The sequence below is a fragment of the Musa acuminata genome, chromosome BXJ2-4 (genome assembly GCF_036884655.1).
Source record: "Musa acuminata AAA Group cultivar baxijiao chromosome BXJ2-4, Cavendish_Baxijiao_AAA, whole genome shotgun sequence".
Lineage (NCBI taxonomy): Eukaryota > Viridiplantae > Streptophyta > Magnoliopsida > Zingiberales > Musaceae > Musa > Musa acuminata.
Window position 1 is genome coordinate 41,485,677 of NC_088341.1, and position 22,108 is coordinate 41,507,784.

General features: G+C 37.1%; 1 protein-coding gene across 5 annotated transcripts; it reads left to right on the forward strand.

The window, feature by feature from the left end:
* The first annotated feature begins 164 nt into the window (after positions 1-164).
* LOC135585256 (protein RRP6-like 3) lies at positions 165-22,038 on the forward strand. Of its 5 annotated transcripts, none has more exons than XM_065106048.1 (12): positions 165-491; positions 4,394-4,632; positions 4,717-4,815; positions 9,266-9,349; positions 10,867-10,953; positions 11,874-11,994; positions 14,409-14,596; positions 14,693-14,755; positions 17,258-17,766; positions 17,846-18,344; positions 19,117-19,772; positions 21,758-22,038. In XM_065106048.1, exons 1-12 carry the CDS (start codon positions 254-256, stop codon positions 21,834-21,836), a joined length of 2,862 nt encoding a protein of 953 aa, XP_064962120.1. In that variant the 5' UTR covers positions 165-253; the 3' UTR covers positions 21,837-22,038. The 5 variants fall into 5 exon arrangements, with proteins under 5 accessions (XP_064962120.1, XP_064962122.1, XP_064962121.1 ...); XM_065106050.1 differs by having other exon boundaries at positions 166-491; positions 14,693-14,731; XM_065106049.1 differs by having other exon boundaries at positions 166-491; positions 14,418-14,596.
* The last annotated feature ends 70 nt before the right edge of the window (positions 22,039-22,108 follow it).

Sequence of the window (22,108 nt, forward strand, 5' to 3'; positions counted from 1 at the left end):
TCTTCTGACAATTGACTAATGAATATTAACTATAATAAGTGTAAGATTTTTAATTTTTACATATATATATATATATATATATATAATATGTTAAGTATGGATAAATTCGAAAGTTACAAAATTTAGAGGGATATATGGCGGTGAGCACACCAGTGGCGGTGAACAGAACACCTGGTTCTCGAAATTTGTCTCAAGAAGGCGGCCACCAAGACCCCTTTGCCTAAACGAAGTCGAGAACAAGAAGCTCTCGCGAATGGAGGCGGCGATCGGCATCGAGACGATCAACGCCTTGGTCGCCATTGTGTGCGTTGCGGCGTTCTTTGTCGCCGCTTCCTCGGTCCGCCGGTGGCGTCGGCGGCGTCGGCAGAGGACGTTCGGCGGGAATTGTTGCTCCGAGCTCGAGGACAAGCCCCAGAACCGGTTCAAGCGCGTTCTTGCGGACAATTCCTATTCCCCCTTCAAGCATTTCAAGCGGGAGGGCAAAGAGAAAGGTAACCCTTCTTGCGAACGGACCACCTGACTCTTAACTTTTAGGGTTTCTTGGGTTCGTCTGTGTTGGTGAACCTCTACGCCGTGGCCGAGGAGTAGCACGGCTCGGTCCGATCCCGGATGTGCAAGGTCGCCCACGCGGAGACTCGTGCAGCGGAAGTGCACGTCGGGTCGGGTTGAGCTATGAATCTTGTTGCCTGCTTCTTCCTCGTCAGTCCCTACACACAGGTCGAGGTCAGGAGGAGTATTTTTTGACTCGATCCCTCGGAAGCTTAAATTAGCATTGAGTGGAATAAGAGTGAGTTGAATGTACGAAAGTCCTCCCCCCTCCTGATTAAGGAGGGTTAGTTTTTTGAGGATGAGTTAGCCATCGGGGTCAATTAACTGTGGTCGGCTCCTCGGACGGCCGGCTTAAGCTTTTATGCGAGTGTCGATCGACCTGCATGGATCGGCGTTACGTGACGTCGCCCCGAGCTTTCTGGGATGGCTGTACCGTGATGATGTCGTTCATACGGAGGGGTGGATGAGCGGTTGCCCGCCACGTGTGTGCCGCGCGCCACATCGGACTTGAAGTTCCACGTCTACATCGTCATGTCTGCTTGCCTGGATCCACGTGGGCGATACCGAAATGTGTTCTATCAATCTGCATTGCCCATTTTCTTGTTAATCAAGAGTTCTTTTTCTACTTTTAAGTGCCAAATTCCGTATGAATAAATTGTGTCGGAGAAGGTTTCAACAGGGATATCCAATCTTTTTTCAAAAGTTTTGCATTCAAGATTCTTGTTCTTTTGTGAATGATTGGCAATGTTAAGTTGTTTCTTCTTTTTATTCTTTTCCTACATGCCATGATCATTACAAATACCATAAAATGACTTGTTGTCCAACTTCACGTCGTGGCCGAGTTGTCAGCACGGCTCGGTCCGATCCAAATGCGCAAGGTCGTCCGCGTGGCTTCCTGGTTGGAGAGGGGCTGCGTCAGGTCGGGTCGGGACGCTGCCTGTTCAGCTGATCCGAGGTCGAGCTGGGAGTTGCTTTTCCTTCCTTACTAGGTTTTTGCACACATGCCAAATTCAGGAGGGGGAATCCCGACTTCGACCCTTCCAAAGCTTAAGTTAGTATGGTGGTGTTGAGGTGAGTTTTGGTGTGTTTGAGTGCTCCGGGGATCGCCCTCTCGCGTTGGCAAGGGGGTCGGTTGTACGAGGTTCGTTAATGGTCGTCGAGCTCCCGAGCGGCCAGCCCATATGCTCTACGCAGCATGAATCGACTTGCAACATAGCCAACAACAAAAAAATGTCATATGCCATGAAGCTGACATGAACTTGTGTGGAAGTAATAGTTATAATTCCAGAGTTGAAAGTAGCACATGGCTTTGTGTCGTGCGGTGCCGCCTCGTATCGTCATGAATGGTTTTGTGCAGGGTGGCTCCGTCTCGTACAACTTCGAGTGGCGCGGGTGCGGCTTGTCGTTGTGCCCGAGTTCGAGGTGCCATGTCGACGCGCATGCACCACGTCGGTTTCGAGGTGACCACTGTCTGTCGCCACGTGGGTGGTGTCGGAATATGCTCTATCATTCCATACCGTCCATCTATGTGTGTGAAGCACAATGCTAATTATTGCTCTGGATTTTGCATTCTTGTGCGTGTTCCAACACGTACTTCTTGAAACACCGGAACAAGATGGTTAGATTTTTTATTTATTTATTGTATATAGTTTTGCTGGTTTCTTGTTTATATTGTCTAGTCCCTTGTTTCATTGCACTTGTTTCATTGCACGAAGCAAATGCCTAGCTTCCATAAGGAGATACTCTAATCATCTCCTTAATGTTTGGACAGAGTTTGACTGAAATCTACCTGTGCCTAAGAATCAATTAAGCAATGGACATAGTCAAATGGTTCTTGTAAGTCATTAATTACACTTGCAGCTGTTTGGAATGCAGATGAGATTGTACCAAAATGTAACTACCAAGATTATGCTACCTATCACCAAATGGCAACACAATAGACTTAAAAGGTTATGAAAAATGATGATAAATGCCTACTCATCTGGGAATCTTTAGGTTTTTATTACTGTAAGTTGAAAGCTCTAGGAATACTAAGAGTTGTTTCTGTTTTGTATCCTTTTTCTAATGGTCCATCCAAAAATATAAATCATGGTATTCTTTTGTTGCTCTGTCGAATCTATACTCAAACCTTTTAATCCATAATAAAGATAATAGAAAAGACCAAACTTCTGTGCTTCATTTCAGAACATCTTTGATTTGAATATGGCTACCCAAGATGGTCATATTCAAGTCCTATACTTATAAGAACATTAAGAAACCTATATTGTGACATCACATTGCTGCTGCTTTAAAATTGGCTATCTATATATATGTATATGTATATGTATATGTGTATGTGTGTGTATGTGTATGTGTATGTGTGTGTGTGTGTGTGTGTGTGTGTGTGTGTGTACATTATATATATGCATATATATGTATGTATGTATGTATATGTATATATATACATATATATACAGATGAGCCACAACACATATGTAGCATGTTGTATAATGTTAAAAAAAAAATTCTTGACTACAGCATGTTTTTGCCTGATGAGATTATCTATCCCTATAAATATCGACAACATTTATTTTGATGGCTAATAGTCTATTTTATAGGGTGAATATACCAAAATTGCCTGTTACAATGCCTCATAAATCAAAACATAGTTGGAAAACATGGGTATTTTAGTTTATTCATAACTTGGTTATTCAATTTAGATCTTGAGAAAAGCGAGATGTAACTTTGCACAACCTGACTAGCTTAAGAAAGCCAAGTTTTATGTTAGATATCTCAAGTTTCTCTTGATTTACATGATTTAGACACATGAATTTGTCCTTTTCATGTTCACCTTCTTATAAAACTCCCTGATGGTCTACCTCCTCTGAGGGACATTTAACATCAAATTGACTTGATTCTAGGAGCCCAACATATCTCACTATTGGATGAGGCCAAAAGTGCATGAGGAACTGAACAATAAATGAGCTACTATAACTTTCTTTCCAACATTTATAAGGTCGTCTCAAACTTGAGCTACTATAACTGAGTTGAATCAGTCTTGCAGTATTTTAGTTTGTGCTCTTTGGAAGTTGAAAGTACATGGACCACATACACTGAACAATGCTCACTTGCTGTGAGTGGACTTGCACTGTGTTTGGTTACAAGAAAACAAACATGGCATAAGATAAGTTGGTCGAAGTGATTGTAAGCATGAAATGAGAATTTGGAGAAGGGCAACCCTATTGGTAAAATTACTGTGACAGAAACATTTTTTGCCATTATTGCTAGAAATTCATCCGAACAGTTTTTTTCTTTTGGCAGCTTGAGAAACTCTTGATCTGCTGATTAACATTTATATTACCTGAATTCCGAACCAATTGAATGGGCCCAGCAAATAAAATTGACAGTTCTAGCCTTATGCTGACTTTCTTTGTTTTTACATACATATGTAGTTTTACTTTTTTGCCATATTTCACTTGTCCTTCACATGCATTCCAAATATGTTGAACCAATGATATATTGTTTAAGCTATTCATAGTTTCATACTAGGGTAAGTGGCACATTGTCAAAGGTAAGATTTGGATACCCCTATAGCACCATGAGACATTGTTAAACATGATTAGTGACTGCAAATATATGCAGTCATAGAGAGTATCAAGTAAAGAAATGATTATCTTTGTTGCTTGGATTGGATCTAAATGCAAGTCAATGTGTTGGGGCTTGCTTCTAAGTCAATCTTCTAAGGGATGTCCAAATAGATGACAAGAGATAATGTGCCATTATTTTGATATTAATAATATCTCATTACCTTAGTTTTGATGTCACTTATTGTGATCCTGCTTCTAACCTCCTAATATCCATGCAGAAATATCTTTAAGGATGCATCCCTTTGCAGATGAAATTGCTTCTTTGTTAGAGCATCCTCCTCTTACAACATTCATGACAAACCATGAATATTCAGACATGAGCAATTCTTATGTTTGGATAGATACAGAGCATCAGTTAGACTTACTTGCAAGACTACTGAGTAAAGAGAGAGTCTTTGCTGTTGATACAGAACAACATAGTCTTAGGTCATTCCTTGGATTTACTGCTCTTATGCAGGTAAATTTGGTGACTTTTGTTATTGAATATGGACTTATTGTCGTGATTTATTTTTCTATAATATTATATGATTGGTCGTAGCAGATTTCTACTCAAAAGGAAGATTACCTAATAGATACAATTGCTCTGCATGATGCGATGGGCATTCTACGGTCTGTTTTTGCTGATTCTTCAATTTGCAAGGTACAAAATTATGTTAATATCATAGCACTAAAAAATTTCACAAGTATATTTTTTTGTTTCATGTATCATGTGTAGCCCCTTGAGCTAACTTTAATGCATTTATGTATGAATTAAGCTAGTCATTGTCTGAAGCATCAAATTTGCAGCAAATCTTCATCTTGTAGAATTATGGGTCTAATTTGATTTGTGATGTGATCCTAATTACAGGAATGTGATGTTTTTAATGTTATAATATTATGCAGTTACTTATTTGCACAATGAAGTCCTATTCATTGAACTGGATGGAGATATGGAATACAAGAATGAATAGTAAGGACTAAGGAGACGAGGATGGATTCAGCTTTGATGGCTTTATTTTCATATATATCTGATACTTGATTGTGCTTCTCGGTTAAACTGTTGCACTCTGCATTCTTTATTCTGATTTGAAGCCATAGAGAATCCAAAAGATGGGTAAGTGGTAGGTTTATTGGAATAGAATTTGAAAGGAATCTGATATAGATTTAATTACATCTTAATAAGGGATATGATCTTTATAGGATATTACCTCTCCTATGAAGAGGCCTTTTTTTGTCTCTTTCAGAGAAGGTATCCTCCAAGAGAGAAATTATAAGAAAAAAGATAAAAGAAGAGAGTGAAGGAAGGAAGAGAAAAGAGAGATAACAAGGAATTCAAGATACATTATTCATAAAAATCTGATATGATTTACTACCAGTAGGTCTTATAATATCCTATATTTATAGGCTCTCTCATTCTTTCCTCGCCTATTTCAAAACAGTATAGAACTTAACAAGTGTTATCATCATACAAGTTGTGAGATCACAAGTTAGGAAAGTAAGTAGTCTAGACCAAGGTAGGCAATATCGAATGATACCACCCAGTACGGGCGGTACGTACCGGTCCGACAGCGTACCGGTACGCGGACCGCCCGCTACCGGTATATATATATATATATTATTTATATTTAAATAAACGAGGTGATGTCACGTCGCCTCGACGACGTCGCCCCGCATGGGGAAGGAAAAGGGCGACGTCGCCTTTTAAATAATATATATATATAAATAAATATATATATATATACCGAGCGGTATACCGTTTCGTACCGTACCAAGCGAACGTCGAAACGTCGGTACGATACGGTATTTCGAACCTTGGTCTAGACTCTAGACAATATTACAGTACACTAATTTAACATGCTTTTGGACACCAGTTTGACTTTGACTAGGATTCTAGAAGCCTTTCGTAATTGTCCTTTAACATAAGGGTGAAATACATCAACATTTATAATTTGAATATGACTATGATACAAATTAAGTTGGTGGTGCAGTTGTGATTCGATTGGGTCTTGACTCGAGTCTTGACTTGGATTATTGTTTAGATCATGGTTTGCCTTTCCAGTCCGTATCGGTGTACCGACCAGCTATCAGTATGGTACATATCAAGCTATACTGAGCTGTACCAAGCATACCGACACATGGTACATAGGGGTGTGCCGATGTACCACTCATATCGGTCCCCTGTTGGACTGGTACATGTCACCCATATCGAGCGGTATGCTGCAGTACAGAGAACTTTGGTCTAGATCGATGTATTTTGACTAAGGTTGGATGTTGAGATCCACCATCGGGCTCGCCCAAGTGCTGCAGAGCCAATAAAGATTTAAGTTTGGCCCATTTCGTCACAACCTAAGCCTAAAACTATGAAGTTATTTATATACTTAAAATGGAGTATTCACCAGATGGGCTTAGGTTGTAACTTGTATATTATTGGAAGCCTAGCCCACAAATGATGTGGGACTAATCAGATTTGGATATTACAATTTGCCATTTTTCCGACTTGAACCCCAAACATCCTCATCAGGTTCACACACACAACATCAAATAGGATCACCAGGATCCCCACAAGTTATGTGAAGTCCAGAGGCAACATGGCTGACCAGGTTGCTGTTTACATTGCTGTTAGCCTGTTACTATCCCTTTTTCATGTTTCTATTGGATTAGAGATTTACTAGGATGCACAGTTGGTGGTGTCGTAATATGGCTTGCACACCACAAGTTGGTGTTGCTTTAGTATCATTTTTGCCATAAATTGAGCCTAAAACCACGTGATCTATGCTTCCAGAAAGGATTACAAGTGTTCAGGCTCAGGATGTGGCAAAAAAGTGTAATACCATGATCTGATTAGTTTGTGTATGCCGTGGGCTATTCCTTGATCGGCACATGAGTTATAACCCATTCCAATTTTGTGAGTACTTTTTGGGGCATTTCCCACATGGTCTTGAGCTTGGAGTGTGACACTGTTAGACTATCAAGTCTTGGCTTTTGTGGAACTTTTTACATTGATGTAGTGGTTTCATGTTGCTAGAATTTTGCAACATAATAAATCTTAATTTAAAACCTAGATATATATGATTCATGGTCAAGATTTGTTATAATAAAGTTAAAGTAGTTGAAGACAATTGTCACATCACAACTTATGTTTTATAGTTGAACTTATCCAAACCGTTTGGTATGGTTTTTTCAAGGTTCGTTGTACCATGACGTATCGCCCGGTACGGGTGGTACGTACCAGTCCAATGGGGGATTGATGCGGATGATACATACCGATTTGTCGGTATATCCCACTGTACTATATGTCAATATGTCAATATGGTTCGGTACATATTATACCGATGGCCAGTTGGTACACCGGTACGGATTGATAAGGCAAAGCATGGGCTTTTTAACTATGACTAGCCAGATGAAAATAATGAGCCTATAAGTAATATGCTTTAGATATCCTGTTCTGCATCTTGTTTCAATCACATAACAAGATGTTTTGGGTGGACTGTTCCATTTCACTCAAACATGAAAACCATGGACTGTGGATCATCTGTTACATCCATTGACAGAATTTGATGGTGTGAAAGGATTGGATCCATGTTGACTTGAGAAAGCTAGGACAACATCTTGTTTATGTTGTTAATAACAAACAGATGAAATTCATGAGCAATTGTGTTCCCTCCCAGATCTTTTTTCTTACATTGGTCTTATTGGAGACTAAGGTAAACTCTGGCATGTATCACTGGCCATCCCTAATTTGTACTAAATTAAGAAGCTTTTCTTTAAAAATGTTGTATATACTTATGTGAATATAGAAAAGGAATTGAGTTGGAGGTACCGTCTTAATCCTCTCTGAATCTAGATACAATGTCAGTTTGGGTGCTTGGATGTAGCACTTTTTAATGTTACTTTTAGGAAATTATTTAGAAAGTAGGTACCAAGATGAATTTCTCAAGAGTTCATGACTCGACATGTTGGGTAGATACAAAAATTACTTTTTGCGTGATGAAAAGTATGGCTTCAAGAACAATTCTACTTTGGTTAGGTTTAGTTAAGCGGCCAAGTCGAGTTCATTTTCAAATATTTTCATATTCTTAAGTCAAATTTAAACAGGTCTTAATTTTTTTCTGAATAATTATCCATAATTCCATATATTATCTTATATTAGGAAGGCTGTTTGCATGAGATTTGAGTTTATTTTATTAGCATAAGCTAGCTGGACTTCTAGGTCCAAAATGGTAGTCAAGTGCATTGTATCTAGAGGTCATTAGGTTTAAGAAGGATTCTCATTATAATAAAATTTATTACTAAATAAATATTTCTCTTCTTTTTCATACCATTAAGGCTTAAAAAAATAATTATAATGAAGGATAAATCTTGTGAGTTTTGTAGGATAAAATGTTAAGAATATTTCAATTAATAAAATTATATATATACCGCGCGGTATATCGAAACGTATCGCTCGGTATAGTTATATCGTACCGTACCGAGCTAAGTTCGAAACAACGATACGGTACGAAATTACGAACCTTGGTTGTATATAGTATATATTATATAATACTTCTAATTGCGTTTATATTATATCTTTTGAACAATATGGAAGTTGCTTTTTCTAATCTGATTTTTTATATTATTTTAAATATAGATGAGGTTATAAAAACAGATTAAAAACTTCATCTTGTAATGAGAGAGACTAATGAGTACCTGCCCATCCTTTGCTCCCCCCAACAAAAGGTAATATGTCAACCTTAGAAGATCATGTGTATTTTTTTTTCATTTGTTCTTCTACTCAAGATATGCAATATCGTACCGTACCGGTGTTTCGAGGTACCATGTACCGCTCGGTACACCGGGGCATACCGAGTGGTTTTAAATATATTTTCCTCTTACTATAGTACTGTAGCAGTGCTACCATGTAATATTGTAGCACTGTAGTACGTTCCGTCCGGTAGCGGACGGTCCGCATACCGGTATGCCGTCGGACCGGCACGTACCGTCCATACCGGGCGGTACTATTCGAAATTGCATACCATGCTTCTACTATTAAATCGTTCTTGCCTTCTTGAATGGTGGAAAGATAAATCTGATCTAGATGCCTTAGAATGACTGTTATGTTTTTCATGTTGCAGGTGTTTCATGGAGCTGACAATGATGTTCTTTGGCTTCAAAGAGACTTTCATATATATGTTGTGAACATGTTTGATACTGCAAAGGTGTTACTACTTTTCCAAAATTATTTAACGATTTTCTTGCACATGTTTTGCTTTTTAAATTATCATTTAGCTAGTGATCACTCATGTGACAGGCATAGAGTTTTAAGATGTTTACGTAATATTTGCTAGCTAGTTTTTTTACCACTTTTAAAATATTTTAAATCTTAGCACTTGACTTTTTATATATTCTGTGCTTTAGTCAGATCAGTTTATGAAGTTTAAAATGTCTTGGTTCTAGAAATGATTTGAAATTTATGCAGCAGTTGTAAAAAAAAAAATCTTTCATCCACTACAGTTTTTGTAGTAATTTTTATTAAATAACTTGTTATTTGTGAATGCAAAATTTAAGAAGACTACTTTCTACGAGTTTATTAAAGTTTGTCTGTCAGCCTTAAGGACACTTAACACTTGGAGAAGAAAAAAAAAAGGGACAATTAACACGGTTTGATATTCAAAACGAAGCAAGACTTCTGTTTTGGTTCTTCAAAGAAAATTCATTATTGCAGTTCATTGAATGATTGGTGCCGTCTTAAACTTTGGAGTTAGGCCAAGTTAAAATTCATCCTTCAGGTCTGTTGATGTTATTACAAATTTTGACTCTATGAGCTTACAAAAGGATGTCAACAGCTAGGTTCCTGACTTGGCCATTTTCATAGTGCATAGGATTGACTCAATTTGATTGAGATATTATTGGAAATTTTGATTCAGCATATTAAAACAGGAGTAAGTACCTCTTAAATGGAACGAAAAGAGTCAAACTCTAGAAGCCTAGTTAGGTGATTGTTATATGGGATAATTGGTTGGGAAGTTGTTAGGCATTCTGGAAATGTAGAATTGAGAGCTGCACAATGGCTGGGAGGTTTAGAGATCTAGCAACTAAGTTCTTTTTGTTCATGATAATCAGACCGTGTTGTCCACATCAAGTAGGCAGCTCTTTCTGTCTCTGTTTGTCAGTCAGTCAGTCTGTCTGTCTCTGTCATCCTTCCTCGAGGTAGGCTATTGAAAATCAGAATTTAACATTTTTTGCACATCTGTGTCATAGCATGTACAGGCACAGACCAGCATAGTTTGTGCACATCTGGATTCATAACCCCCTTATATTGACAGGCAATGTCTGGTTGATGTTGTTATCAGCCAATGAATCTGCCTTTGAGTTTGAGGACAGAATGTTGTCATTATTATCCAAAGATATGTTGATTGCTGTCTAAAGTTTGGTAATATCACTCTCTGAAGTGTCTCATGGAAACCTGAATGCTTTGGTCGACCTCAACTTATATACCTTCCATACACAATAAAATCATATATATGGCTGTAAGTAGTGCCATCAACTTGGTTTACATGGATAGTGACATAATCTATGTCTTTGAATTAAATGTGATACTTCTCTTCAGAATGTCCTTATATCCGTAGTGATGTTATGTGCACGTATATTGTGGGAAATGATTTGCACCACTGTGGCTTCATATGTTTTTGAAGATATCATTAATATTCTGTTTTACTTGATTTTTGCATTGCAGGCATGTGAGATTTTGTCAAAGCCACAAAAATCATTAGCATACTTGCTTGAGACATATTGTGGAGTGTCAACTGACAAAACTTTGCAGGTTTAAATACTTATTTATAAGTCTAACTTATTCTGATAACATGATTTCATGTGCAATATATACTTCAATAAACATATCGATGCATAACATTTAATAATCATGAGATTCTAGCCAAAAATTGTCTTTGCATGTCATTGGACTAATGAAGTTACTTTTTGACAGTCATGGTACCTAGAAGGCTTCCTTTTCACTGTCAAAAGGCAATTATGAAATTTGGGATCAGAAATCAGAATCAGTCCTTAGGGTAAATAGGGATTGGAATTGAGATCAACAAATTAGCTGGATATAGGAATGAAATTTTAGTTAAAAGTGAATTATAATTCAAATTTTTTTTTCAAAAGTTATGAAGTGTTAAAAATAAAGAAATGACTGTTCTTGTGCTTCTCTGCTGATCCTCCTTTTCACCTACTAGTTGCTCATCTTCTTCACTATCACTTGGTGGCTGATTAATCACCGGAAGAAGAGGGGGCCTGGGAGTTGGCCGGGAGTTTTGTCTTGACCATGAAAATCAGGATTACTAAATCTGAAAACAGTATTGGAGTCATTCGGCGTATGAAAACTTTTTTTTTTTATATAGAACTTGCAAGTGGCATTATTGTAGCCTTTAATGTGGATTTGTCTTGCATTTGAACCAGCAGTGATCAGTTTTTTTAAATGATGATGTATTCATTATTCTTTGGGATTATATTATTATTATTGGAAGTATATAATTACCAGATTGTTGGTGTTGACAGGGGATGAGCTCATCACTCGATCACATTTATCAAACACCAAAGTGGATGCTTTATTTATATGATCTCACTCTTTTGATGTTTATTACAAGCTAAAATGTTCTTTGGGATGTAGAATTGTGCATATTAAATCATTCCTAAGTGTATTGGCTGCTATATCCTGATGGGTTATATATGTCTGTGATACAGCGTGAAGATTGGAGACTGCGTCCTCTTTCAGCTGAAATGATTGAGTATGCTCGTAACGATGTTCACTATTTGTTATATATTGCTGACTGTTTGGTCTCTGAACTCAAGAGAAAAACCCCTGGTATGCATTTATTTTTTTCAGTCTGGATTGATGCTTGGAAGATTATTGTTTAGAAATTTAATGGTTTTGAGTTATAATTTTTTGAATCAATGAATTCCGAGCAAATGGCAAGGAACCTTACTAGGATGACTTAAGATGTTATTAATCTATCGTGGTTTTTGTATAGCTTGACAATGCTGTCCTGTCAGCTTGTTTTAACATGTTTTGTTATCAAGCATTGGTGCCTCCAAAACCATATTTAAAATATGTATGCATCCAAGGTTTGCCTTACTGGTTCGAACTGGCATGCCAATTGGTCGGTGGCAAGGTACGTGTCACCTCATACCGGTCGGTGTGTCAAGAGTTGGCGTAGTGGTGCATGTCGATGGCACAGAGAAAACCCCAAAAACCCCTTCGAAAATATCTGAACATTAGGAAAAAAAAAACTTAAATTAGGGTTTTTAAGTTGGAAATAATTATAAATTTAGTATAATTTAAGCAACAATATTCTAAATTATGAAAGAATAGTGGCTTATATCTTTTTAGGGTTTTAATGAGCAGTTTGGCGACATGTTCCAAACCATCCTTCCTTTGATATTGAATTATCTAAAAAAAATATTTTGAGTTGTTAAATTTCGAGTTGAACTTTAAAATTCAAATGAATGAAGTAATAAATAGGCTGATCAATGGATAAATCTGGTTTTACCACCAAAAAGAATGATGGGACTCCACGGGCGATGGATCGAGGTCCTCGATCCTATATATCTGTATATCAATATGATATGTTTGATGGACCCACTCCTGAAATTAATCCCACAGCATAGTATACTAATAGTCTGATACACTGTATACCATCGGTGTATCAATGTGGTGATGGTCATAGTCTGATCATCGTGAGCCACACGTGTCCGAGGCAGCTCTTGAAGCAAGTACAATTATGACATGTATTAGTGTGGAGATTGGAGATTGCTTAAACTTCTACTTTCTCCAGTAATATGCTGCTCTGTATCATATGATCGATCATCGTATTGCTCCTCGGAGAAGATTGACCAACTATCATCGTATTGTTATTGGCTGTAAGATTCTCCATAATATGATAAGCTCAACTTTGTGTCTGCGTCGTGTAGGCTCTAGTGTATCTACTCAAAATCATCCACTCTCTTCCCTTTTCCCCTCCCCTTCCCCTTCCCTATATAAATTTGACTAGTACCTTATCGAGTTCCATAATTTGAATCTTGGGTGGCATGCATAAAATACTACTTCTCGATCCATGCACAACCCTCAAACTATGTAGACGAGACCATCGACTCCGTAGTGTCATCGCCATCATCAGTCGAGACACTACTATCCATGTCGTTGTCATATCTACTGACAAAGTGGGTTGCTGAATGCGATTGAGAATGTGTCTCATTGCTCGACTCGATTGCTGAATAAAGGGGTAGAAAGGGTTTAAAAACCCATAAATCTTGTTCAAATTATCAAATGGATCGTTTGAATTCAATAAATCCCAACCCTTCATCGGTGAAGGTCAAAATCCGATCGTTATCGATCAGTACAAGTCGGTAACGGTCAGATTTCGTTCATTCCACTTGGTATAGTCCCCATATCGAGCGATATAGGATCATATGTCATGGAACGCCTGGTAAAGGGTGGTCTGTGTGCCAGTCCCTCGTCGAACCGGTATATATTGCCCGGTACACCACGGCATGGCGAACACTGTATGCATTTATGGTCTATGCATATCGTTATTTTCAATTTTCTATCTCTAGCCTAGGTATACAAATTTCATATTTCACATATAAGTTTGTTCAACTATCAGGATTGTTTGAATCTTTGATAACCATTTACTGAAGGAGTCCTTATTGTGGTTCTGCACTTAAATCAAAGGTTGACAACACATTTTATGCTTTTCTGGAACTTATTGTGGTGCATTGGGTGCTAAATGAGATACTTCAATTGTTTCTAAAATCTCTATTTTTGAATCCTCTAATCAGTTGATTTAGTTGGATGCAGTCTATTTGTCGATGTGTATCTCAACCTCATCTAGTCATTAATGCATGCACATTTGTTATTTGTCTGTGTTTTTCCACTTTTATCAAGTAGAGTTATCATTGGTGTGTTTCCCATCTGATCAAAGAAAAAGATCTGTCTATTTTCTACTGTGTAATGATGAATGAGAGACTTAGGATTGAATTTTAGGATCTCTGAACATGCTTTCGCCAAAGAGCGCAAATTATTTGTGCAGTAAGCTAATGGGATATATTTACCTTTTTAACTGAAAATTAATTTTTCCAAAGAATAAATTTTCATCTCCTGAGTTGTGATGATGAGATCGAGTAAGTTCAATATTATTATTGTGTCTCTCTCAAAAGGCCATCATTGTTATGAAAATTGTAACATCGACATCATTTAGAAACTATTTAATCGGTAATCAGATCTTTCAGCTTCTCTGGATGACAAGTTGAATTTTTTCTTCGAGGCCAGTCATCGGTCAAACATGGTCTGCATGCAACTGTATGCCAAAGAAGTTGAATCTACCCCTGGGGCTTCTGCTGCAGCTTCTATATTGTCACGAAATTTGAACATTGTAGGGATCACATCCTGGAGAAGGTTGGAAATGAAGGTATTCTTCTTTTCACGTTATTTCATATTGAACTCATTTATGCACTAAGTTGGTGTTCAACTCAAAAGCTTCTTTCTTCTGTTTTCCCAATTTCAGGATCTTATTTGGATATTCTGTGCATGGAGAGATTTAATGGTCAGTTCTATTATACTCAAAAGAGTATGATTTATAGTTTTCTTTTAAATTGTTTTCCTGTCGCTGTTTTTTTCAAATAAATTTCTTTTCAGTAAAGCAGATATCATACTATTCTTTTACTTTCATAAGTTTCATGAAAAAATGAAACTATTTTGTCTGTTAACACTAACAAAACAAACTATGCATCAAGTGTGGGACTAAGTATGGTATGTTGGCATCCGTACAATGGTAAATATTCAGTAATTAGGCTATCCAACTTTCGTAGTATGTGCTGAGCTATGATTGTTCACAAGTTCTATATGGCAATCTCTTATTGAAGTAGATCAGTGATTAATGTCTGGCAGTACATTATTATTTTTACCGGCTTGATCAATGGATCGGGTTGCAGATTATACAGTTTCAAGAGGCATCTTGTATCTATTAAAAATCTTCTGAAGATGTTTCAAGAAAAGCTAAAATTTTTATATTGATCCAATTAAAAGGGTAAACACTGATAATTCTGCTGAATAATTGTTGGGGGGAACAATTCATTTTTTGAACACAACCATTCATGTGAAAATTATTATATGATCATATTCTATTTTGAACCCTCAACATTTGGTTCGAAATAAAATATGATCATATTCTATTTGAATGTGTCCTCTAGCTTATTGCAAGGTCCTGAACTCGTATCCCACCTTCATCACTTATCCTTTGTCAAAAAAAAAAAGAAAAAAAGATCATATTCTATTTCTGGGCTCATGTCCTGCTGTCAATGTAAATTTGTATCCTAAAGAGTTAGAACTTATGATTTTGTTGTTATTGTTTTATTGTTGTATATTATATTTCTGCCAACTTTCCTATTTGAGAAAAGGATCTAAAATATTCCTTTGCATGCTGTATATTGATTTACCCTATGGGGATTTCTTCTGTTAGGTGGGATGGTTTGTCATCCTATGAGGGTTTCTTCTGTTCAGTGGGGATGGAAAAATGAATGGAAATATGTTTGGCAAAGTTGCCATATAGAAGTATGGGGGCATGTTGATACCTATATAACACAACATGGTGATGCCCGTATACAGGTCAGCCCAAGCCATAGATTGGGCTATCCATGTGTTAATATTGCCAGCATAGCTTAGTCAATGCGTATTGATACCTCTCTAGAACAACAAGCTTTGATGGATGGGTTCGACCTGGTCTTGTTCCCTTTTGCTAGAGTATCCGAAAGAGAGAGATGATAGAATTTTGTGTTTGTTAAATCCAGAAGAAACTTTTGACAGAACATAGGCTTTCCTCTTGGAGAATAGATGTTATTGCAAGTAGAGCATCAGCTTTTGTTTCTAACATTAATTTGTCTTCATCTTTTTTTGGAAGTTTATAATCTCAAACTTCGTCTACTGTTAATATTTGTTTTTATTTTCTTAATGAGATGAAATTCAACTATGTACTTATCTAGTGTTGGCATGGTTTAGCACAGGGCTATTGATATAAAACATACTGACTCGTGCTGGTCGGTGTGACATTCCTTGCTTTGTACATCTTAGGGGCAGTAAGATTTTTATGTACAAGTTCATATTGTACATTGAGACACATTCTACTAATTGCAAACAAAGTTCACGTGATCCATTTCATGATGTATGACATTACATTATTTGGACAATTTCTTGAAACATTTTTGTTCTTGGCTGATTTGCAAACTGTCACACCTACTTATCATGAATAACTAGCACTACAGTAAATCATTTATAATATGCACATGGTGATACCGATAGCCATCATTAGTATGATTATATTATTTAAAAACAGGGATCTTTCTGTTTTTGACTTCTTTTTGCACTCTCTAGAGGTTTACATTTATTTATGTTTAGGATAATGAACCATATGTAGAACTGGACCAGTTTGGACCACCTTGGTTGGTTTACACTGGCACAGATATGGCTCATTGGGCTTCACTACATTAGGACTCACTTGGGACACCATAAAGCTAAGTAGTTACCAACTTGCTGCTGCCTCTTCTCATCAAAATTGATGCCAGAGGAGTTTTTTTTTTCCCTTTCTGAGAATCAACGGTGAACTTGGATTTGCTTTTTCTTACATTATCTCAGACTGATCATTTACACACACAACATTTCATGACACGATGGCAACTGTCCCTGGCAACCAGCAGGCACAGAGAGTGCGACTGAAAATGAAAATTAAAACCTTCACATTATACATAATTGAGACATGACAAAACCGTGTGAGTTTCTGATATTCTCTGGTGCATGATACATTCAATTTACATGCTTAATTTATTAGGTTTTACAATAACTAAACAACTTCACGTCATGCAAGTTTTCCCTTTGACCTTCTCTTGCCATGTCCACATACTAGAAAATCCAGTCGTTTGCACTGAATTCTTTTTCTTTGTGTGTGAAGTTGACTAGTGTTCCTTATCTCATGTAACATTCCTATAGTTTTTTATTATGGTAGTGTTTCACAATGTTGCATCTTTTACTGAATTTTTGGAGCAATGTTTTTGTCCTAATGCTTTGCTGCATTCTGCAGGCCCGAATTCATGATGAGAGCTTACGATATGTTATATCAGATCAAGCCATAGCTGCTCTTGCTGTAAAAGCTCCAAAAAGTCCAACAGAAATATATGATGTCATATTACATGTTGATATAAGTAATGGTTTAAATGCTCATCCTGCCTTACCTTCACCATCACCTATTGCCAAGAATCATGTGGAAGATCTTTGCATTCTCCTACAGGAAATGAACGCCAATATAGATGATGTTTTCAGAAGATTTTGGGACAAGCACCTAGATCATGCTCAGTGTTCTCCACTTTCAGCATACAACTATGGTCTTCTATCTGAAATCAGTCTGAAACATGCTGGTATGTCATTTTCAAAGCCAAGTGTTGAAAAGTTCACTCCAATGGTTGGCAAAAGAGCCTCCCGAGAGCTTTTTATTCAGAAATTCTCTTGCAAATCGCCAGTATACCATAATTGCAGGATCTATGCTAGTGATGGAAGATTGCTTTGTTATTGTGATCGAAGGAAACTGGAGTGGTTAGTGAACCTTGAACTTGGCATACCTGGTACATCTTGCATTTAATTTTTTGATGCTTTTCTTTGTTATTCATTGTAGGTATGTGCAGCGAGATTTGGCAAGAATAGTAGAAGATGATCCTCCAGCAATTATGCTTCTTTTTGAACCAAAAGGCCGTCCAGAGGATGAAGATAACGAGTTCTATATTCAGAGTAAGAAAAACATGTGTGTTGGATGTGGGGAGAAAAGCCACTACATACGCTACAGAATAATACCATCCTGCTATAGAATGCACTTTCCTGAGCATTTGAAGAGCCACCGTTCTCATGATATTGTTTTGCTCTGTGTGGACTGTCACGAAGTAGCTCATTCTGCTGCTGAGAAGTATAAGAAGAAAGTAGCACAGGAATTTGGAATTCCTCTTTTTGTGCAAAAAATTGTTAATTTGGGAGAAAGCACAGTTGCTACTGTAGCCTCAACATCAGTGAACCCAACAGAAGAAACAGGTGTCGCTCCTTTGCAGTTACGAACTGCTGCTATGGCTCTCCTACGCCATGGATCCAACATGCCATCAGGAAGGCTTGAGGAATTGACGCAGGTTAGAACATTTTTAATATTTGATACCAACATTAGCATCAGTTGTAGTGTTTACATCTACTTAATGAGTGAGACATCTAAATTGAAAGTCACGTTCACGTGCAAATTCTGAGAATTCCTTGCTCATATGAATAGATCCATTCCAGCTTATAATAGAAATCAGAATGATGGATGTCACGTTGCAAACACAAAATTAAATAACTGTTTTGCCTTATGGATTTAGGACAAATAGGAGAAAATAGTTGCACTTCTCTCTGCAGAATTTCCTTGTCCAGAAATCCAGTGTTACAGAGCATTGGCATGCTTCCGTGCTAAAAAAATGTCGAGTTTTACCCAAGGTTTTAAATTTTGTACCATACCTCCTGGTACGGGCGGTACATACCGGTCCGCTAACCTATCAGCACGCAAACCGCCCGCTACCAGATTTTTTGCCCTGTATCGGACGATACGGGGCTGTACCGGGTGGTAACGGTCGAAATTTCGTGTCATCTTCTCTTGTCATCTTCCTGAATTTGTAGATACTCAGGGTCCCACATACAACTCTGTATTATTTCCTTTGAATATTCTGATATATTTGCTTATGCTAGAATAAGTCATTTATTATTTATACTGCCAATGGATGCACTTGAGCAAGTTGTCCTATATACAACTCTGTATTATTTCCTTTTGCATATTCATATGTATTTACTTATGCTAGCAAGCCATTGTTTATTGGTTCTGCCAACGGGTGCACTTGAGCAAGGGGTGAGTGTGACATGATGTTCCCGATGCAGATTGTGAAGACATACTTCGGTCGACAGGAAATTTCTGCAGAAGATCTGGAAGCTGCATTACTTGTTGGCATGAGTCCTCATGAGAGAAGACGGTTTGAGAAAAAAAGAGGGTTATCTTTTAGACATAATGAGCAGAATATTATATATAAAAATGATACATCAAGTGTTGCACAAACAGCTGAAGATAATGACAAAAATAATGGTAGCATGTATGTTGCCGAGGGATCATCGGAATATAAGTTTAAGGATACTGATAGCAGACGGAGAAGTTTGTCTAATTCATCCATGATTGATACAAGCAGTGCCTTGTTACTCAATAACAATACTACTGTTGCTAATAGCATACAAATTCTGGATAGAGTTCAGGAACTTGAACAAGAAAATGTTTCCAGTATGAATGAGGGCAATAAAAATGAGAATCCATCAGATGGGGCTAGAAGGAATCTGATACCTTCCATGTCTGAAGTTGCTTCTTCAGGAACTACAAAAAAGGTGTCACTTTTAGGGCACGGACCACATGGGAAACATGTTGTAGAGCATTTACTATGCAAGTATGGAGAGGATGGAATTCAACAATTTTGTCAAAGGTGGAGAAAAGTGTTCGTTGATGCCATTCATCCCCGTTTTTTGCCATACGGTTGGGACATAATGCACAGGTAATCAATAGATTAGTTTTTCTTCTTTTTTTTTTCCATGTGCACTACAGAAAGAAGGTTCTTATTCTTCTTATATCAGCATTTATTTTTTGAAGAAAATCTGGATTCATCTACAATTGGATAAGCAGGAAAACCATCACTTTATTTGTTTAAACACATCATTGCTCTCATATATAATATTGAAGATATTATGCTAGTGATCTTAATGTCCAGATCATCTAGTCACTTCTATACAGTTTGTGCATTTGGTGAATCACTAAATCTTACAAATTCAGAATGTATATCAGGTATCTGCTTTTACATCAACTGCATTTACTGAGCCACAGTTGAAAATTTGAAAACCCATTTAAAACTATAGAACAAATCAAAGACTGGTGATAATAATTTGAAATCCCCAACTTAATCCAAGATTTCTATGTTGACCGCTAACCCAGCAAAGTCTGGACATTTGTGGAGAAGCCTGAAGATGATATTTCTTGGTTGTGTTTCACGATCAACTTCCCACTGGGTATCTGAGTTTTGATTCAACATAGACAACTTATTTTACAGTTTTTTGTTTTACTACTATAGATTTGCAATCTACATTGGTGACTTCCATTGCTTATTTGTTTGTATTACCAATAAAGCATACATTATAATTAATTGTGGTTTATGGTGGGAAATACCATTTTGGCAGACTTATGAACTGTTGTTACAGAAGGTTACTCGACCTGATCATCTTCCATGGGTAGGATCTTTTTTACACTTCAAAATAGAGCTCCTACCTTTCCGTTATATCCATATCCTCAACATTGTAATACAAAGCTCTTCCAGGAAAACCCATTCTCAATAAACTGCCTTTTAAAATAAACAACTACAACACTGTCTTTAGTCTCAGCTTTTGTGATTAGCTGCATGATGGAGTTCCAGATTGGCTTATGCTTAGCTTAGGTGTTTTGAGTGTAATCCAGGTTCTAGGCTGAGTTCCATATATTTTCATTTCAATCCTTTAGTGTCTAGAATATTTTTTTGTAGGAATTCAATCATTAATTTTGATATCTTTGAAAAAGGAATAATCAGATCACTAGGTTAAATTTCTAGTCAAAGCAGGGATTAGGTGTAACAAGAATATACTCACGATTCTGCTTCAAAGAAAGAAGAAAAAAAAGGTCTTTTTCCTCTGTATCTTCTCAATCTCTACTTTCAGCAGCACACTGATTTGAGGGTAAAATTCATGTAGCTATTGACAATTGATTAGATCAGAAAGATACCTCATTGAGTATGTAAGCAGTTGTTCTTTATCCTGCATCATTTTGGTTTTGGATGATATAAAACAAAATGGAATGTCTTTCTAAAGGAGAAAAGGATTAATCTTATCTTGTTTAAAGGAGAAAAGGATTAATCTTTTGATATTGCTATTCAGTACAAAACAAATGTAGTGATATTTTATTTTCTTGAGCTTACCATTAAATTTAGTAGTTAGTATATGTTGAGGGTTATTTCATAGTATTTTTTATTCACTTTGTCTTTTTTGGTTTTCTTCTTGTAATGTTTTGTACTGAATTAGTTTGGTCTTCTTGGATGCTCTACATGCTTTCTCTAGCACATGTATGAAAAACTTTGAACTGCTCTTACTCAACACAGTGCCCCTTTTCCACTATTGAGAGATAAAGGGATCATGTTCTCCTTTTGGTTTTCAGTGCCAAAAAAATTGTGAAATGCATTTCACTGTTAATAGTATAACCATGGAATACAAGCTGTGCAACCTTGATTCGGTTGTCATGTTTTTCTGTGTGACTGTTGTAAAGAGTTGGATTATAGTCATCAGAGTTTCACCCTAGACTTGAGTTGGTGCTGTTTCAAGAACCAATTCTCCTGGTATTTTAGTTTTCACAGACAGGGTCATTATCTGCAGTGTAGACAAGTGTAATGTTGCAAGCGGGTGAGATGCATCTTTGGTTTTATTGATACATTCTTTTTCCTTTTCCTTTTTTTTCTTCTGGCAGTGGACGTCGAGATTTTGGCGAGTACAGTGTTTATAGCCCTGCAAAAAGGGTTGTTCAAGATGCCAACGTTTTGGACTAGACTTATCTGCCCAGGTACTTAAACATTTCTTCTGCACCGGAGATCTCGGCAGTCTGGTTGGACATTCTTAATCTCTAAGTTACGAGGTGAGAGGCTAAATTGGTCGAGTTCATTGTTGCATTGTATCTTTGTCTTGTTCAATGGTTATGACCTTGATAAACCGTGATCTGCCTATGAAAACCTCTTGAGCTTTGTGGTGATATGATCAAAACTTAACATATCCAATCAAATCATAAATAACAAATGATGAGTCAATCAATCAACATGGGACA

Coding starts and splice junctions, on each gene's coding strand:
- LOC135585256 (XM_065106048.1), top strand. CDS start 254: ATGGAGGCGGCGATCGGCATCGAGACGATCAACGCCTTGGTCGCCATT. Junction 14,597..14,692: donor GGAGAAGGTTGGAAATGAAG/GTATTCTTCTTT, acceptor TCCCAATTTCAG/GATCTTATTTGGATATTCTG. Junction 19,773..21,757: donor GGTTGGGACATAATGCACAG/GTAATCAATAGA, acceptor TTCTTCTGGCAG/TGGACGTCGAGATTTTGGCG.